The sequence below is a fragment of the Lutra lutra genome, chromosome X (assembly GCF_902655055.1).
Source record: "Lutra lutra chromosome X, mLutLut1.2, whole genome shotgun sequence".
Taxonomy (NCBI): Eukaryota; Metazoa; Chordata; class Mammalia; order Carnivora; family Mustelidae; genus Lutra; species Lutra lutra.
Window position 1 is genome coordinate 37,374,507 of NC_062296.1, and position 18,575 is coordinate 37,393,081.

The following is an 18,575-nucleotide window of genomic DNA, read 5'->3' on the forward strand; positions in this document are numbered from 1 at the left end:
TGGTGTATTATGGATATACTAATAGAAGACTGAGGAGACCGAGATGAAACTTGCACTCACCCCAAGTGGCCTTATAAGTAGGTAGAGTAGATGGTAACCCACATGGTTTGATGTGAGAAGTCTCCTTTTTCCAGAAATAGCTCCCCTCAGGATTGTTCCGGTGCTTGAAATTCTACCATTTAGACTCTGGATTAAGGAATCCCCTGTGTTCCAGAATCCCCTTTCCAAAGGTAAATACTTAAAAGAGAGCTAGCTCACTATCAATCCAAATGACATCACTGGATGATAAAAGATCATGGTCACTAGACAAAAACAGGTCACAGAACAGCTGCCTTTTAAAATCAGGTGCGGGGTGGGGTGGTTGGTTGGGGAGTGTTCCTGGAGGGCCCAGTCCGTTGAGCGTCCAACTCTTGATTTCAGCTCAGGTCATGAGCTCAGGGTCCTGAGATTGAGCCCCACATCCGGGCTCTGCGCTCAGCAGGGTGTCTGCTTGAAGATTCTCTCACTCTGCCCCTCCCTCCCTACTCACGTACATTCCCTCAAATAAATAAAGAAAATCCGTAAAAAAAAAAAAAAAGTAAATAAAGTGGTAGCAAGGGTAGAGGTAAATCCTGAGCAATGATTTCTGCCTGGGGGATGTAGAGCTGAGTGGGTCACTGAGCTAGTAGGTACGTGAGAATCCTGGGTGTTTGGAAACTAAGATGCCAGATGGCCAGGAAGGGCACTGAAAGGAGAGATCCCAAGATACCACTTTAGATTAACCCTACTTACTTCCCAGCCTTACCCAGCTAAGGTTTTCACATGGGCAGCATGTACTCTATATTTTTAAATCTGGGCTTTCCCCTCCATTCCTGTTTGATTTTAGCTCAGCTTCCAGGCTATTGAGATCATTTTGAGTCCTACAACCTAGTAATCATTCTCCTCAGGAGGAAGGCATCCACACATTTGTTAAGTGTCCCTTCTGTGTTTTTATCTAAGTCACTAGGTCTTAATCTTGGATTCAGGGAGTCTGTAATTTACCTAAAACTGTATAAGACACTTTGTGTATATAAGCGGTTTTCCTATGGAGAGGGGTCCAGAGTTTTCAACAGATTTTCAAGGTGATCCATGACCTTCAAAAAAGCTGAAAACCGCTAAATCCACTATTCATCAGTATTTTGACCAGAGCAATGTTGATAAGGACAGAGTTGTGTAAGATCACCAAGAGTGACTTCCTTCCTGCTCAGCACCAGTCCATCAGAAATTTGGGAGGTACAGCTATTGACTATTACATATTGGTCTCTTGTAATTTGCCTCTATTATAAAGGCAGAAGAGAAAAGTGAATTCTAGCTACTTTGGTGTTCTGGTAATGGAGATTTTTACACTGCTGGTGTTTAGTTTTTAATCTTTAAATATTAGATCATTCTCAAAACCTTCATCATTTTGCTTACTGGACCCATCAGACACTGTGTATCATAATATATTTAATGTGAATGGAATTATAGATGCTTCAAAAAATCCCTATGAATCGTTGAAAATTGACACATCAAAGAAAATACCTAAGTAAAAGCTTGTTACTTCTCTCCATGGCTCCAGATAAATGTAAATTAAATGTTAAGTTCACTCAAACCGATAAAGGTTCTACCTCAATTCCTGTGTAAGTATATTCTCTGTATAAAGGGCTTTGCAACTTAAGAAAATCCCCTACATGAAAATCGGGGTGTGGTAAGTTAGAGATTCATTACTTCATTCAAAAAGGATTCACCTTGGAAAGAAGCAGACACAACACAAGTACAGACTGTTTGATCGCATTTATACAAAGGTCAAGAAAAGGCAATGGCTGACTGAGCATAATTAAAAAATAATAATGAAAAGAGAAAGCAAAGCTAATCTCTAATGACGGAAAGCAAATCAGTGTTTGCCTGGGGCCGGGGTGATGGTGGGATGGCACAAAGTGGCATCAAAAACACTTTGGATCGGTGGAAATGCTCTATTTAAGCTGTGGTGGTTTCATGGGCGTATACATCTGTCAAAACTCATCAAATGATACACGTGAAATGGGTGTGCTTTATTGTACATGAAGTATATGTCGATAACATTAATCAAAGATTTACCTTAGGATCATTCAAATAAGATTTTATTGAGCCTCAAAATAAGATTTAAAATCTGATTACACAAATGAGAAAGTCTACCCATAAATTTCTTCAAGTGGAATGTGGGGAAAATATGATCAATGGAGAAAACATTTTAGCATGTTAGTTAATAGTTAGCATTTATACAAAAATGGTATCTATTAACGTGGAATATCCCAACAGTGAAACAGATTAAATAATTAGTTCAGATTTTCTAAAACAGATCTTAAGTGTTCATTTAGAACAGTTTCCTATTCTGGCCCTTCTAAAGTAGATAGGATCAGACAGAGTGATAACATCTCATTAGAAGCTAAATTGTACATCACCCATGATCCTAACATTTTGTGATCACCGACGAACACGTTATTTGGAATTGTTTGCCTGTACATCATCTTGCATTTAAAAATTAGGTTATTTAAAAATTTTGCTGTGCTCAAGATCTTGTATAGCAGGGTGGTTCCTTGGGAAATCTAATATGATAAATGAAGCACTGATTTTTAAGACCTCGTTTGAATAGGTACCCTTTACATATCCTCCTCTGGAATTTTTGAGGATTTCTCCCCGCTCCCATCTCTCTCAAAGAATGCTGGCAAATTCTTGTCTTTGTGGCCATTGTGAAAATGAATTAGGGAAGCCCTTACCAACTGATCCTAGGAATAGCATTGAATCCAGTTAATGCCACCTTGTCACGTGTGCATGCGGAATGTAACAGAGTAGCTGAAAATAGAGAAATGAGATTTTCCAAAGGACAATGTAGATATTGCTGCAAAATGCCTTCAACCGAATTAGAAAGTCACTTGCTTTGTCATTAGTTACACTTACATGTTAGAGTGTAAGTAACAGAGGAACCCTTGCATTTATCTTGACCTATTTATTCTGGATCAAAGGCAAGAGCACCTTGTTAGAAGAGGGCAGGTCAGAAGAGAGGGACGTGGTGGGAGACTGGTTAGGGCAACTCCAAATGCCAGTAATGGGTTCCCTACTGATGAACACTGTACTTGGCTACCAGCCTATGGCTTATTCACTCCCTTTTCCCTGTCGCACAAGGGCTCCGTTACAATCCCGGGCTCGGGATCAGACTCTGGCTCCGGCTCCAGCTCTGGCTCTGTCTCTGGCTCCAGCTCTGTATCCAGCTCAGGCACCGGGACAGGCTCCGGCTCCAGGAAAGGCTCCGACTCTGAGACAGGCTCTGGCTCTGGGACAGGCTCTTGCTCTGGGCCAGGCTGTGGGGCTGGCTCCCGGACAGACTCAGGCTCCGGCTCCGGGGTCGGCTCATGATCTGGACCCAGGGTGGTAGCGGGGTCATTCTCGTGGCCAGAAGGTGGCAGAGTCGCTTCGAGTTGGAGAGCATGTTCCCCTGCCATTGCCTCGAGCTCTGCACTTTGGTTTATCTTTGTCATTGGTCTGCAGGAAGAAGGCCCAGGGAAGAACGAGTTAGGGTTCATCATTTCACGTGGAGCCCTAGGCTCTAGCTTCAGTGACCACAGGTTCCAGTCTGCTCAGGGCCTCTGTGATGTCTGAGATTCTGACTCACTGTCACACTGCACGCTTGTCTTCTCTCCCAGCCAGAGAGGTTAGGTCTCAACAAGAGAATAAGAGTCCAAGAGAGAAAAACTAGGATCCCAGAGGTGGTTAAATGAGTTGATAGAGAGCTTAGAGCAGAGTCTGGCACACAGTTGTCAGGAACTGGTAGCTGCTGCCACCCTTCTTCTATAGAAGCAGTGAGGGGGAGCAGAAAGGCACCCCGGTATGTCGGTCTAAAGGGGGCGCCGAGGAAGTGCTGGCTGATAGTGCGACGCCCGACAAATATCAACGTTCAAGTAAAGGCAACAAAGTAAGATCTTACTCAAGTTCTGGGCTGGTTTTTGAATTTCTCTTCCTTTCCTTCCCCTTTGCCTTGGCCTTGGCCTTGCTCCTTGCGAAGCACACAACAGAGGTGATGATGGCAGCACCCAACAGGGTACCCACCAGCGCCCCAACGATGATTCCAACTTCCGGATCTGGAAGAAACAAGCACCTGGTTGGTAAAGTGGAACACGCTGTCTGCCTCCCACGTGCGCATTTGTGGCCCATGTGGACTATCCAGAGCCTTCATGTGGTGGGGAGCATGACTCGTAGAGGCTGGAAACCCCCAGAACTCTGCTCACCCTGGCTCCACTGTGGAGCTCACCCATTCACACGGATACACATAGACACATGTGCCAACCTGGGGGAGGGGGCACAGAGCTCACTTTCAAAATAGGGCTGAGGGAAGTGAGTCTTCAATGGCCATCTGCTTGATCTGTGGAAGACACAGCACGGAGCTACAATCTGGTAACTGGAGAAAGGACCCCTGTTACAGGCAGGGACACTTCACCAGGTTTATCCGGAGCATAGGGTAAGTAGGTCCCTAAAAAACTTCTCCCACGGATGCTGTGCTCACCAAGGAACCTCATGTGTTCTGGCCACTGGAAGAGGTATGCCCATTTCCATATACAGGCATCTGGTCTATCCGGTCAGTCTATGGAAAAAACTCAACGAAAGTGTGACCATCCAGATGTGAGCACCAGACCTTCCAATGTCCCTGGGAGACCTTGCCTGAGTTCCAGTGGGCCCATCCCCATCCACCTCCCTTCAAACAAGGCTGGACATCTTGTATTTTGAGATGAGAGGCTAGTTGAGTTGCCTGGTCATTCTTTCAACTTTTGATGATTAAAGGAATCTGTTGTGCACGATTTGGAAAGTCATGCAGTTCTACTAGACTTCAGGCAAGGAAGCAACAGTCCCCATCCCTGCTCCTCCCCATCTCTGTGTCCCATTCACTAGAAGCAACCACTCTTAATTCTTTTTCTTTCATCATCCGATATTTGCCCCCATGTTTCTATTGTGCTTGTTTTAACCTTCCGATTTTTGTCTTTTTTTTTTTTTTATGACTTCCTACCCTGGAACAGTGGAGATTATCTTCTCACTCCACTCCACTCACACATTCTCCAGATATAGCCAGAGCACAAATTGTAGTGACATCAAAGTTTACAGGATTATGACTATGTAAATATTGTTTCACAGCTGCAGAACATAATACATCCTATGATTCTTGGTTTTTAAGAAATTTTTTAGGGGTGCTCAATTTTTTAGGGTGGCTCAGTCGTTAAGTGTCTGCCTTCAGCTCAGGTCATGATCCAGGGTCTTGAGATCGAGCCCTGCATCGATCCTGCTTGCCAGGAAGCCTACTTCTCCCTCTCCCACCTCCCCGTCTGTGTTCCCTCTCTGGCTGTCTCTCTCTCCTTCAAATAAATAAACAAAATCTTAAAAAAAAAAAAAGAAAGAAAAATGTTTAAATAGTCTCCACGTGGAGCCCAGCTTGGGGCTTGAACTCACGTCCCTGAGATTGAGACCTGAACTGAGATCAAGAGTCAGACTCTTAACTGACTGAGCCACCTAGGCGCCCCCCTCATTATGTATGATTCCTGTACATTTAAATTGTTTCTTTGAGGTTAATAATTGTCTCATTTGGGGATTTTTTTTAATGTATTACTACTAATCCCCAAAATTTCCACTAAAACTGTTACAACTCATTTCAGTAGATTTAAACACATCCGATAATCTTTTGGTTTCTTAAGATTTTTTTCCCTTGGAGACATCTGTCCTGGAACCCTCCATCCTCCTCCCCCAGCAGGGACTGGTTGCCCTCCTAAGCCTGCTGCTGTAGTGCCATCATCCGTCAGCTGCCTTTCACCTTCATCCCTATTTTATAGATAAACGGGTTTTGCGAGTTCTTTCAAGAGCCAGCTCAAATAGCACTTTGTCAATACAGCTGGCTCTGGCTTTATAAGCATAATTAATTGTTTCTTCTTTAGGGTCCTAGAGGCCTTGTACAGATTGCTAGTCTAGCATTTAACACATTTTACTGTTCGTCCCTCTAGCTAAACTGTGCGTTCCTTGAGTGTAAGACATAGATCTTATTAATCTCTGTATCTGTACCACCTATGATAGTTCCTGGCATTTAGTAGATATCCAATTAAGGTTTGAAGGAGGGAGAGGAGGAGGCAGGTGGGAAGGGAGGGAGGAAGGCAGGTAGGCAGGCAAGCAAGCAGGCAACCAAATGCCAACATCATTTAAAAAGAGTATTTGAGCAGAAACAAGGCTCAAGTACAACTCCTGAGTGTCTACAGGTGCATTATGACTACTTCTGGAAAGGCAAAATGGGACTGGGGAAGATAATGGAGATCTATAACAGAAATGGTCCAGGGACTAGGGGGAGAATGAGACTGCAGATGAAGACCCGAAAGACCTATCTTCACCTTCGAATAGAAATTAGGTGAATGAAGAAGCAACCTGGAATTGGAAAATGTTTGATTCCAGACAAGTGAAAGGAAGAAAGCTTAGCTTCATAGGAGAGCGATGGTCCAAGGGAACTGGCCACGTGGATACGGTATGTATTAGTCACAGATTCAACGTGAGTTAGGAATAATGAATAGATGACATGATCCTAAGTGTTATTAAGTGATCATTCAAAGGTGTGGCAAGGGGCACCTGAGTGGCTCAGTTGGTTGAGTGTGTCTGCCTTCAGCTCAGGTCGTGATCCCGGGATTCCGGGATGGAGCCTCCCCTCCTGCTGAACAGGGAGCCTGCTTCTCTACCTCCCTATGCCCCCTCCCCTCCCCCACTCATGCTCGCTCTCTCCAATAAATAAAATCTTTAAAAAAAAAAAAAACAAAAAACAAAAAAGATGTGGCAAGGTATCCCTTGTAAGAGCTTGCCCCTGACTGGCCCAATTTGACAGCTCCAGGCCCTCAAGTCTATGCTTAGTAAACTGAGCACCTTTGAACTGGAAGGTTGTGATTTAAAGCATTCTGGCTGGATGCCTGGGTGGCTCCGTCAGTTAAGCAACTACCTTTGGCTCGGGTCATGATCCCAGGGGCCTGGGATTGAGCCCCACTCAGGCTCCCTGCTCAGCAGTGAGCCTGCTTCTCCCTCTGCCTGCTGCTTCCCCTGCTTGTGCTTTCTTCCCTCCCTCTCACTGACAAATAAAATCTTTAGAAAAAAAAAATAAAGGCATCCTCGCTCTGCCATTCACTAACTAGATGACCTTGGGCAAGTCACTTACCTCCTTGAGTTTCAATTTCCTTTTCAGTAAAATGAGGCTAACAATATACTGTGCCTCCATAAGGTGGTTAGAGGATTGAGTGAGATAAGGCTCACAACACCTAGCCATTATGTGCCTGGCACATAATTTGTGCTCCACAAATATCAGCTACTGGGACTGCATGTACAGGTGTTATTTTTACTGCTATTATTAGAGGCAGATCTTAGTGAATTATTGAAGAACCAGAAAGTTTGTGAGCTCCATGTCCAACACAGATTGCTGGTTTCCCCTGGATTCACCAACAGCATCACAAAGAAAATCCAGCCTGGTACTATCAGTGGGGCTGCTGTTTTATTTATTTGTTAGTAATACCTACTTTTTAGAAATTTTGTGAGGGTAAAACAAACTTTTTGTAAATGCTTTAGGGCAGTGTATGGCACATATTAAGTATGCAAACTTTAGATATTAGGATAGTAATAATTCAGCCTGTCAACCTATAAATAAACCACCAAAATCACCTGAGAGGCAGGAAGGACTAAGCAGGGATCCTAATTAATTCACTTAGTTGGCAGGCCCAGGATACTTGACTTAAGGAGAAAGTGCATTAAAGTTGGATGATCAACTCACGGGAAGAAGTTAGATCAATTTCGCAGGAACTGTTGCCAAGGTTGTTGCTAGCCGTGCACTGGTAATAACCTTGTTCAAAACTGGTCAGATTTCCAATAACCAAAGTCCCAGTGGCTGGGTCTGTCAAAAACAGGAAATAGACTTTTGAAATCTCTTACGGAGGGTACAGATCATGTCATGGTAGACAAATCACTCCTTGCCCACCCAATTCCTCACATTGCCTCCGCCCCTTCCTTGAGCTGTCCAGGGTCCCGCTAGACCCCTCGGGACTCTTACAAAGGTAGCCCACCTGGGACCATGCCTCTTCCCTCCATACCCACCACCTCTGAGTGAGCCAAACACAGGCTTGACCACTAGGGTTTGGGGAATAAGACCAGACCACAGTCATCTTGCTAGGAGATCTGCTTTTTCCTTCTCCTTTCCAGAAGACCGAGTTCTAAAGACTGAGCAACAAGCCACACACACATGCCATCAGCCATCCACACACACCAGGCCTTGCCAGGGGCCACGGAGGGCTGAACTTACTGAAGTTTTCTTTCACTGGGATGATGTCTCCACCTTCGAGTTTATACCAGTAATATACAGGGGACGGTGTCCCGAGCACAGAGAGGCAAGAAAGAGATATTGGATGGCCAGTTTCTGGTACTCCTTGGATGCTACAAAAGGGCTTCGAAGGTCTGACTGTAAGGCAATGACACAGAGTAAAAATGCTGCAGGGAGAGTTGCAATCTGTCACAATTGGAGGCCACTTCCAACTGTCATTTTGTAGACTACCGCACTGGGCGCTCAGTTTTGAAAGCTTTACAAACTTCATGCAACCATTTTCCAATTGTACCACCAGGTGGGAGTAGAACACTTCAGGTCCAAGGACCGGCCAGGCGCCAGGCCAATACAATTCTAGCAGCATCTTTTCCGTCTGCCTCCCTCCCCAGATTCATGACTGTGAATTTCCGCATTGTGTCTTAAAATATGCCTTTATCAAGACAGCCAAATGTAAGCAAACACTAAATGACTAGGGACACAGTTTACACTTTTGAAGCCCAGTTTTAAAGGAAAACAGAACCCTTAGCTACTTCGAAATTAAGTTATTATTTTTTTTTAACAACCTTTGTTTTATCAATGCTATATTTTTCCTTTCCTTTAGGAGTCACGGTTGGGCATTTAGTTCTCAAAATTAGTGGACGTTCTGAATTGGCCTGTATCCCTCATTGGTTGGGGAAGCCCATTTTGGACAGGGTGAGCTACACAAAGCTGAAATCTTTATTCATCTTTCATCCCTTCTGTGTGCCTGGCACTGGACTAGGCACTGGAAATGCCCCTGTAAGGTCTGAAGAGGGATGGGGGGGGTAGTGGGAGATGAGGCCAGAGAGCAGCAGAGGCTACAGTGTGGAAGGCTCTGTATTTCATATATTTTACATGGCGAGCAGGACAACCACAGAAGGAATTTAAGTAGGGAAAGGATGGTGGTCATTTTTAATGCGTTAGATGGTTTGCTCGCGTGCTGGGGGTGCCAGAACCAAGGGAGAGGCGGAGGCAGAGTTAAGAGGTCTCAAGGAAGTAAAATCGGTGGGACTTGGTGGCCAAACGAATGAGGCATGGGGAAGAGGCAGTGATGGCTCCCAGATTTCTGATTCGGACAGCTGGGTATGTGCCATCCCGAGATAAACACAGGAGGGGCAGGTTTTCTGGGATGGAGAGAGGAGGAAGAAGGGGTGACGATACCACCATCAGGGGACACACTGAGTCTCAGCTGTTTATGAAACATCTCCATGGAGGGGTCCTGTGGGCAACTGGGGATCTGAATTTCCTCATTTATCTTACTGCTCCCACCTTGCTCTAAGCCTTGTGTTCCATATAGGTAATAATCTGAATGTCCGTACTTAGCAACTCACCTTTGCTTATCGTAACTTAGGTACAAAACCTGCCGAAGACACAGGCTAGCTATGCCTTAAATGTTCTGGACTCTGCAGCCCTACAGCTCTTACCAGAGGGAGCAGTTAAATCCACATAGACCACCGTCTGCAGCTTCACTCTGGCTGTGTTTAGACAAGTAACCTCAGCTAACCAAACCTCAGCTGACTCCTCCGTGTAAGTGTGAACAAGAGACTGCCTGATCTCAGGCTAGTCCAAACATACCGAATTTCGATAAACGAAATGACGTCTACAGCACCTTGCATATGGAACTGCTGTTGGCCACGGGCAGAACTAATTTCTATCGCCACATTTTATAGTTTTCTACTGAAGTCCATCTTCCAGTCTCAGACTCTAACCGGCTGGACCCAGGAGCAAGAAGACAGAGATGGCTGGAAGTCTTTGGAATGCTTCTCCATTCCTATCTTTTAAAGAGGTGGTTTTAAATTTAAATAAGTATTTTTGGGGGCACCTGGGTGGCTCAATCGGTTAAGCATCTGCTTCAGCTCAGGTCATGATCCTTGGGTCCTGGGATCAAGCCCCACATTGGGCTCCCTGCTCAGCGGGGGGCCTGCTTCTCCTTCTCCTTCTTCGGCCCCTCCCCGCTGCTTGCGTGCTCTCTCTCTGTCTGACAAATAAATAAAATCTTTTAAAAATCAGTATTTTTCTATTTAGTTCTTTATTCTTTTTTCCTTACCGTTGATTTTCTCAGATGGGAACATCTCATTTGATTTGCTTCCCTGAAGCTAGCCTGTTTAACCGGAAGTCCATTGCAACCGTCACTAGATTTAGAGAATGCGTGTTTAAAACCATGATGACTCAATGGCCTTTACACAATTTTGAACAGAAAATTAAATGAGGGTGTTTCTGGAGCCCAGAATCAACACCAGATAGGCTTTTTTTTTTTCCTGAACATAATTTCCTCCCTTTATTTTTTATTAACAAAACACTTAGTGAATCACTTTGAGCCATATCCCAAACCTATATATTTTCTAAAACTACTGAATCAGGATTGAATTGACATTTCATCCAGCTAACGTCCCCGGTAGAATTTGGATGTTTTACTGGCAAAGCCATTGATCTACCATTTAGCATTATTGCTTTCAGCAAAATGAGGGTGGGAGGGAGAGGCTCACCTCAGAAAATCAATGAAAATGCTTCATTGCGTCCCCAAGCCTTCCCTAAATTCATCATTTTCTTTTTAGGTGCCAAATCACGGAAGGAATATGATGGTCATTCCAAATGCATATAAAATAATCACTCAAACATCAACCTGGATATTTTTTTTCAGAGACACATTTTCCGAGGCTATCATACCTAATGGAAGCCACTCAAATGAATGGTCATCCAAGCCACCTGGGCCTCTGCTCATTGTTGTTTCCTTTACCTAAGTCATGCCCTGCCCCCTCTTCTCAAAACTTTTAGAGGGCTGAAGCCCTATCTTTTACATCTTTCCATCTCCACTGCATAGCACAGTAATGAGACATGTGTTCAGGAGTTGCTGAAATGAATTTATGCATGGAGGAGTGAATGCATGGGACCTACGCCCATCACTGCGTCAGGGAATGTCTCTGGGAAATGCATTGCTGGGAAGTGTGGTTGCAAAGGAAGTATCAACACCTCTCCCCACAGCTGGCTCCCTGATCCCCCTGTCCCATCCATGCCCCACCCCTCAGTCAGGGCAAGCAGGACAGGCACTCAAAGGCTATGGAACTTCAGAAAGGTAAACAACCTCTGCAATTTTTAGAGAAAATTACCCGTCTCAAGATTTCCAGAAAGCATGTATTTGTACAAGACCTTGGTTCTTACCCCAATCAATAAAAATAGAATTCTTGAGAGTTCCCAAACAAGATAATCCACAGACTCTTCTACCTTTTACCTTGCCTGGATGCTGGATGCTTAAGGAAAAGTCATGACACAGTCATTGCGGGAACAACTGACCCAAAGATTCATGGGAAAACAACTCAAAGAGAAAATGACTCTCAACTTCTTTGACTAAGGATTCTCCGAGCTTTAAATTTAAGACTATTAACCTTCCTGGGGTGACTGGGTGGCTCAGTTGTTAAGTGTCTGCCTTCAGCTCAGGTCCCGCATGGGGTCCCTGTTCCGCAGGAAGCCAGCTTCACCCTCTCCCACTCCCCCGGCTTGTGTTCCCTCTCTCATGGTGTCTCTGTCAAATAAATAAATAAAATCTTTTTTAAAAAAGGGATATTAACCTTCCTGTCTAACTTTATCTCAGAGCTTTTTGCAAGCTCAGAGATAAAGAGGCTTGGCTTCCTTAGGTTGTTTCTGGTCAGAAGGACAACCCAGAGCTAGGGCGCAGCAGGAAACCATGAGAGGACGAATCCCTAAATGCTTCGAATGTGGAATCTCTAATCTATCATTTGACTCATAATAAACCTGTGAAGACAGGGCAGGAATTACAGCTCTATTTCAAAATGGCCAGAGAAATGTGGACTGATGTGCCCAAGGCCACTGAGTAGCCAAGTATAAACTAGAACCTAAGGCTTTGGACTCCTAGCATCTGTGCTGCCCTGTTTAGTTCCCAGGTAAATGACCAGTCTTCCAAACCGGAATATCAACTCTCCCAGGAAAAGGCTTGTGTGTAATTCTCTTGTCTTCCCCCTGTACCCCAATGCCTAGCATGGGGCTCAGCAAAATAAAGGCACGATTGAGCTACCCCACTCTTAAAACTCAGCTCCTGATGACCTTTCCCTCCTTTCCAGGTGGGCAGATGCAGTAGCACACCTCATCTGGGGCATCACCTGGGAGGCAAGCTCAGACAACTCTGGATGGTTCTCCTAGGTGTGCACCTTTTACCAACTGCTGCTTTTCCAAGCCAGTCAGTTATCAAGTCACTGGTTTGATCTAGTTCCTCCTTTCCTGTGATAGATATACACAGCTTGAAAGGAACAATGACTAGATCGGCACCATTTGGGATTACTTAGAAATGGGAGAGCCCTTAGCTCAACAGGTTAATCATTGAAGGTTGACAGCCCTTTTCTTTCTCCCTTCAGTACTTCTGCAGCCCTGCAGACAAGACCTTGCTAGGCCTCCAGACAGGAGCAAAACACCCACTGTTCTCTCTGAGATCGGAAGGAGTGCTAGACATCATCAAAAACTGTGAACTCTCCACGAGCTGAAACCATGCCTCCAGCATTTTAAACTTCATGGCTCCTGGCTCAAAACAGGAAGCACTCAGTAAATGCTGTAAAAATGAATCCCTCCAAGTGCATTTGAAAAGCAGATAGGACTTGCCAAATGTCACATCATGAATATCTGTGTATAAATAAATTCTCAATTCTGGCTTAACCTGTGGCCCTTTTTCCAGATAATGCTAACATTTTTAAAAGGGATCCTCCTGCCTTTACTCAAAAGAATGATTTCATGGTGGGAATAGCGGGATGGCTTAGGAGAGTTCATAAATGGACAGTTAGCTCCCCCAGGACTGGCTCTAATCCAAAGTTCCCTCCAAAGGAGTTGCTAGTGATCATTTAGTGGGAACAAGTGTGTCTTCCCATCTGTCCTCATTCCACCCTTCAGAGACCCAGATCCCCAGAGGTCGGGTCATCTTCTGCTATCTATCATTTGGCAATTATTTCAATATGTTTTGTGAGTGATTTCTTGGTTTTACTCTAAGGGTTGGGTTGGTGGTATGTCTCTATTTCCCCAACAAGAAAAGAAGCAGGGAGGATGGATATTTATCCCTGGGACTTAGCTAGTGCCATTGCTTACTTCCCTGGCTCACTCAAGGTCCTAAGTTGTTCCAAGAAGAGGGAAAAAAAAAAAAACAAAACAAAACAGAAAAAATTGCCCATACCTAACACATTGACTTGGAGGATGCCTTGATTATTTCCGGTGAAGTCAGGGGGGTTGTTAACATCGCAGACGTAGATACCACTATCTGCTGGCTGCATATGTGAAATGGTGATAGAGGCGTTATCTGGATCGTTGGACCCTACAAGTCGATCTTTAAATTGCCCGATGGCTACGGCTTGTCCACCTTCAGAATAGTAAATCTAGGACAGAAAAATGGCAGAAGTGAGAACTGCAGAGTGTCTAGCGCTAAGATAAGCTATCCGGAAGCACCCTCCATCTGACCTTGACCTTTGCTGGCAAGAGGCAACATTCCCACCCACCCTCTCCCACACAGTACAGATCCCATGGCAAACGGCGGTCTCAACTCAACGGGGCCCTTGTGGTTTTCTCAGGGCTGTGCACAACTTCCTCCTCAGGTGTGTGCACAGCCCTTCTGTGATGTCATCACAGCAGGGATATGTGCCAATCTTACAGATGATCAACAGCTGGAGCTGACAGGTTTCAACTGCTAAGCTTAGGCTAGATCAAGGTGCTCACCTGAGGAGCCTACCTGGAGGAAACTCACTGTATAGAACACAAATGCCTGGGGCACCTGGGTGGCTCAGTGGGTTAAGCCGCTGCCTTCGGCTCAGGTCATGATCTCAGGGTCCTGGGATCCGGCCCCGCATGGGGCTCCCTGCTCAGTAGGGAGCCTGCTTCTTCCTCTCTCTCTCTCTGCCTGCCTCTCTGCCTACTTGTGATCTCTCTCTGTCAAATAAATAAATAAAATCTTTAAAAAAAAAACACAAATGCCTGATGGGAAAGCAAAACCCATCATTTTCCCCCCACTTTATAATTTTTTCCTTATTATTTGATTTTACTTTACTCAGCGGGACTAGAGGACTCTCACGTTTCCCTAAGAGAATATTCGTACAACTTTCATACACACCTACTCCTCTGGATAAGCAAACTCGGGTTTATCCTGTTTGTTAGAAGAGTACCATTTCAGAGCAGAGGGGCCCCCAGGAAATCATCTGGTCCCATCCCCTCACAGTGACCTAGGAAGTGCTTCGTCAATGGCAGCTCCTCCCTTTCTCCCCATGTGGCAGGAGGCAGAACTGGAATTATTATTTCATTTAAACCGATAAGGGCCCTCAAATCCAGAAATATTAAATGCCTCATCCAAAGTCACAGGCTTCATTTATTACTACAATGATTTACCACACTCGAGGAAGATCTGGGTTCTAGTTCCATCTCTGGTAAAGATCATGAATAGTTAGATCATAATGGCAACCCTGGAAGCTGCACGGTGAGGTGGAAAGAGGCCTGGTCTAGGAGTCAGTTGACTTAGGGTTTAGCCCCAGCTCTGTGTCTGACTGTGACATAGGGAAGGTAGCCTCTGGTCATGCCTCCATGGCGACATGCTTTATGATGAGAAACAACATGATTTAATCTCTCCAGCCTTTCGTTTCCACATCTGAACAAGGAGTCCAAGGAATGCCCTCCAAATTATGAGATGTATTCCCCGGGTAAAAGCACATAAGCTGATTTTAGGTGGCACATAAATGAAAACTTATTAGAAAGACACATATCTCGCATATCACATCTGTGACTTCATGGGTATTATAGCTTAGGGTGACACAAAGGTAGATATTTTAAAAATTTTAAGAAAGCAAATCACTATAGAAAGTGACATTAAATAATACTGCTGGTATGCACAATTATGACAAAAATCATAAAGATAAGACATAAAGGACTGAAGCTTGGAAATCATTGGACTAGGTGATCCCTGAGGTTTCTTCATCAGACACACATATCCCAAACACTGTCAGTTTCATATAATGTGTGTCATTCAAGTGACGGCTTATTATTTAATAAAAAGGTATCACCTTCGTTCAGTGGAACTAATTGTTTTCATAAAATCTACTAAGAGGGCCTTATTCATTTAATTCACTCTCCTCACTTTCTAGAGGAAACTGAAGCTCAGAGAGGTAAAACACACACACACACACACACACACACACACACAGAGTTAACAGTGAGGAAAGGTCTAGAACCTGGTTCTTCTAACTCCTTGTCCAGTGCTCTTTACCTTAATTGGATAATGAGAGAGAAAAGGCAATCAGCAAATCAAAAGAGATGGTCAAGAAAAATTCAGATATATTCCCCCTTCAAATAGAAAGCCAATATAGTTTTAAACTAAATCAGAGAGGTTGATTCTGAGGGAAAATTCAAAGACCATATTTAAGGAGAAAAATATTTGTCTCTCTTCTCCAGTTGTCTAACATCAACTAGCTTTCATTCCTGCCTCAAATGAGTCATTTATAATTCAATTTGTCCATTCACACCTACTGAAATCACCAGTGTTTGCCCCAAAGGGGTCCTGTTGGGACTTATAAACTGGAAAGCCAACTTTAACTGAAGGTATTCAAAGGGTCCAGGAGGAGATTCAGCTCATCAGAGGTCTATCGCCTTCATCTGAGTTGACACCCAAGCTCTCAGGCTTTCCATTTCACTAGCCAGTGTTGGGCTTATTTACTTGCTAATCGACAATCTGAGGTCCTGTGGACTCGTACCTGGAACACAGCCTGCAGGCCATCCTGGAAGCCTTTTTTTAGGCTTATATTTGGATATCTGGCCGCTTCCCCTGCTCTCAGGAAGACTGGGGGTAAGTCAGCCTGTTTTATGCTGAGTCTTGGCGACATCACAATGAGATACAACATCAGTCCTGCCTACGGCCTACAGTGAATGTCAGAGGGTCTGGGAGAAAAGACCTTGTTTCCGCCCAGAGCAGAGAGCCAAGAGAGCATGTGTTTTAGGCCAGGACTAGAACATGCAAAGAAGCCACTGTGAAAGTCTCACCTTTGGTCATGAATCCAGGTGAAATGAGCAGATAAGTTATGAGGCCCTGGACTTGTAACTTCCCTCTAAAAAGGACCCTCCCCATCCTTTCTACCCTTGCTCCTAATACCATCCCCCCCTATATCCCACCCTCTCACAAATAATACTGAAGGGTGTCAGGGATAAGAATGGAGCTAAGGAGGGGTAACATAGGACACCTTAAAGGGGAGGGTCTTGGCCTGAGAAGGAAAGTCCCCACGGCTAACCGGTGGCCAGACTCACAGATGGAGGGACTTTCTGTTAGGGGAAGTCCAAGCTGTCACACTGTCCTTGTAAAGAAAAAAAGAAAGAAATGTTTTCCTGAAACTGCTTATCTAATCACACAGGAAGTACTGAAACATGGTGCCATTTTCCACAAAAGAATAACTCTTTGAAAAATCAAAGTGGAACAATGGCCAGGACTCAGCCCATGATCCCGTGAGGCTTGTACCTTTTCAAAGAAAGTATATTGTCAATTTAGAGATCAAAGCAAATGAGGTGAAGGAAAAACCATGGATGTTCGATGGGCCACACATCCTTTTGAGCGGGGGAGGGGGTGGCGAATCTGCTTAAAGAAAAATCCATCCAAGTGTTCCCTTAAGTGGTACTTGTTAATTTGTTGCCCACTTGTCCTTTGTGGCTGCCTTACTGTCCCCCACCCCCAGGCTCCTTCTGCTCCCCCATGATGTTAGAGGCTGGTATGTACAGTCGTAATGACACATCAGTTATAAGACCCCCTTTGAGATCACTTCATCCATGGCTTCTAAGGTTGATGACCCTTCAGGAGCCAGATGGATATTAGAAATATGGGAAATAGCTTGGAGGTGCTGGTGGGTGGTGGGAGGATCACAGAGGACAGTGGGGACCATGGTGAACGGCAAAGCCAATAGAAACAAGGCTTCCAAACTGTGGAAACAAACAAAGTACTGGGCTGGTCAGCCAACATGAATCCACCGGTCAAATCAGGCCCAGAGGCCACCAGTTTGCAACCTCCGATTCATCCTCTTTGATAACTGAAAAGGACACTGAGGCCCCAATAGAGGAAGTAATTTGTCCAAAGCCACGTAATTTATAATCAGACCTGGAAACCAGACCTTCTGATTCTCCCCCAAATATATGAAAATTGCACTTCTAGTCCTGCCTTTGGAGGGGAGAGATGATTCCTAGGAAATTTTTCCGTTAGGGCCCTTCCAACTCTCTTCTAGCCAATTGCTACTATTCATTGGCATGACACTGCCCATGCCGAGTGGGCCTGCCACCTGATGCCTTCGCTGTTTGCCAGCTGCAACAAGAGCCTTTCCCCTCCCACGGTGCCAAGTTCCTATTCACATGAGGCCATGCAGCTGGGAGCCAGATTTGTCCAAAAAGGTCTTTTCCCCCCTCAGGTTTGTGACACTGTTCTCTAACCAGAGGCTGGATTATAAACAAGAAGGGCTGAAAGAATTCAGTCTGCTTTCTGTTTGAGTCTGAGGTGGAATTAATAAACATATTTAGCCTTCCGAGCTGCTTTTGTGGGCTCCTTTTGGGAATGTGGAGGGTGTGGAAATGCACAGCAAAGCACCCATTCTTTCCCTTCAGCTTCTCGGTTTCCTGCAGTCCTCATAGAGGGGCTAGCCGTGGGAGAGGAGGAGCGGGGAGTGGCAATGGTCTCAAGGCCAGAATTTTTTCTGGATTTTCCTCAGTGGGCAGGGAGGGGGGAGCGGGGAGGAGGGGGTCTGAGACTGCACATGGAAGGGAATGAACACCAAAAGGAAGACATCCCTGTCTTCAAACCACTACCTTTCCAGCCTGCCATTTGCCCGAGAGCCCCCCACCACTTGAACTGCTTCTTTTGGGTGACGGTATGGCACAAGTCTACACTTAAAAGGATTTTTTTTTTTTTTTTGGAAGAGATAAACTATCATCACCACTCCCTAGCCCCTCCTCATTAGATTGATTTATCAGGTTTAGCAAGAATATACACCTGAGGCCAAGGGATACAGAGTAGATAAACTTTGGTTGGAAGGGGGCACCTGGGTGGCTCAGTCGTTAAGCATCTGCCTTTGGCCCTGGTCAGGATCCCAGGGTCCTGGGATGGAGCCCTGTATCGGGCTTCCTGCTCAGCGGGAAGCCTGCTTCTCCCTCTCCCACTCCCACTGCTTGTGTTCCCTCTCTCGCTGTGTCTATCTCTGTCAAATAAATA

General features: G+C 45.0%; 1 protein-coding gene across 2 annotated transcripts in view; it reads right to left on the reverse strand.

Moving 5' to 3' along the window:
• Nucleotides 1–1,942: 1,942 nt before the first annotated feature.
• VSIG1 (V-set and immunoglobulin domain containing 1) overlaps nt 1,943–18,575 on the reverse strand; it is a 39,054-nt gene continuing 22,421 nt past the window's right edge. For both annotated transcript variants that reach the window (XM_047715190.1, XM_047715189.1), the window contains 5 exons: nt 13,536–13,734; nt 8,330–8,485; nt 7,805–7,924; nt 3,959–4,112; nt 1,943–3,516 (listed from right to left, as the gene is read on the reverse strand). In XM_047715190.1, coding sequence (XP_047571146.1) covers nt 3,123–3,516; nt 3,959–4,112; nt 7,805–7,924; nt 8,330–8,485; nt 13,536–13,734 — 1,023 coding nt within the window. In that variant the 3' untranslated portion in view covers nt 1,943–3,122. The remainder of the gene's footprint in view (nt 3,517–3,958; nt 4,113–7,804; nt 7,925–8,329; nt 8,486–13,535; nt 13,735–18,575) is intronic.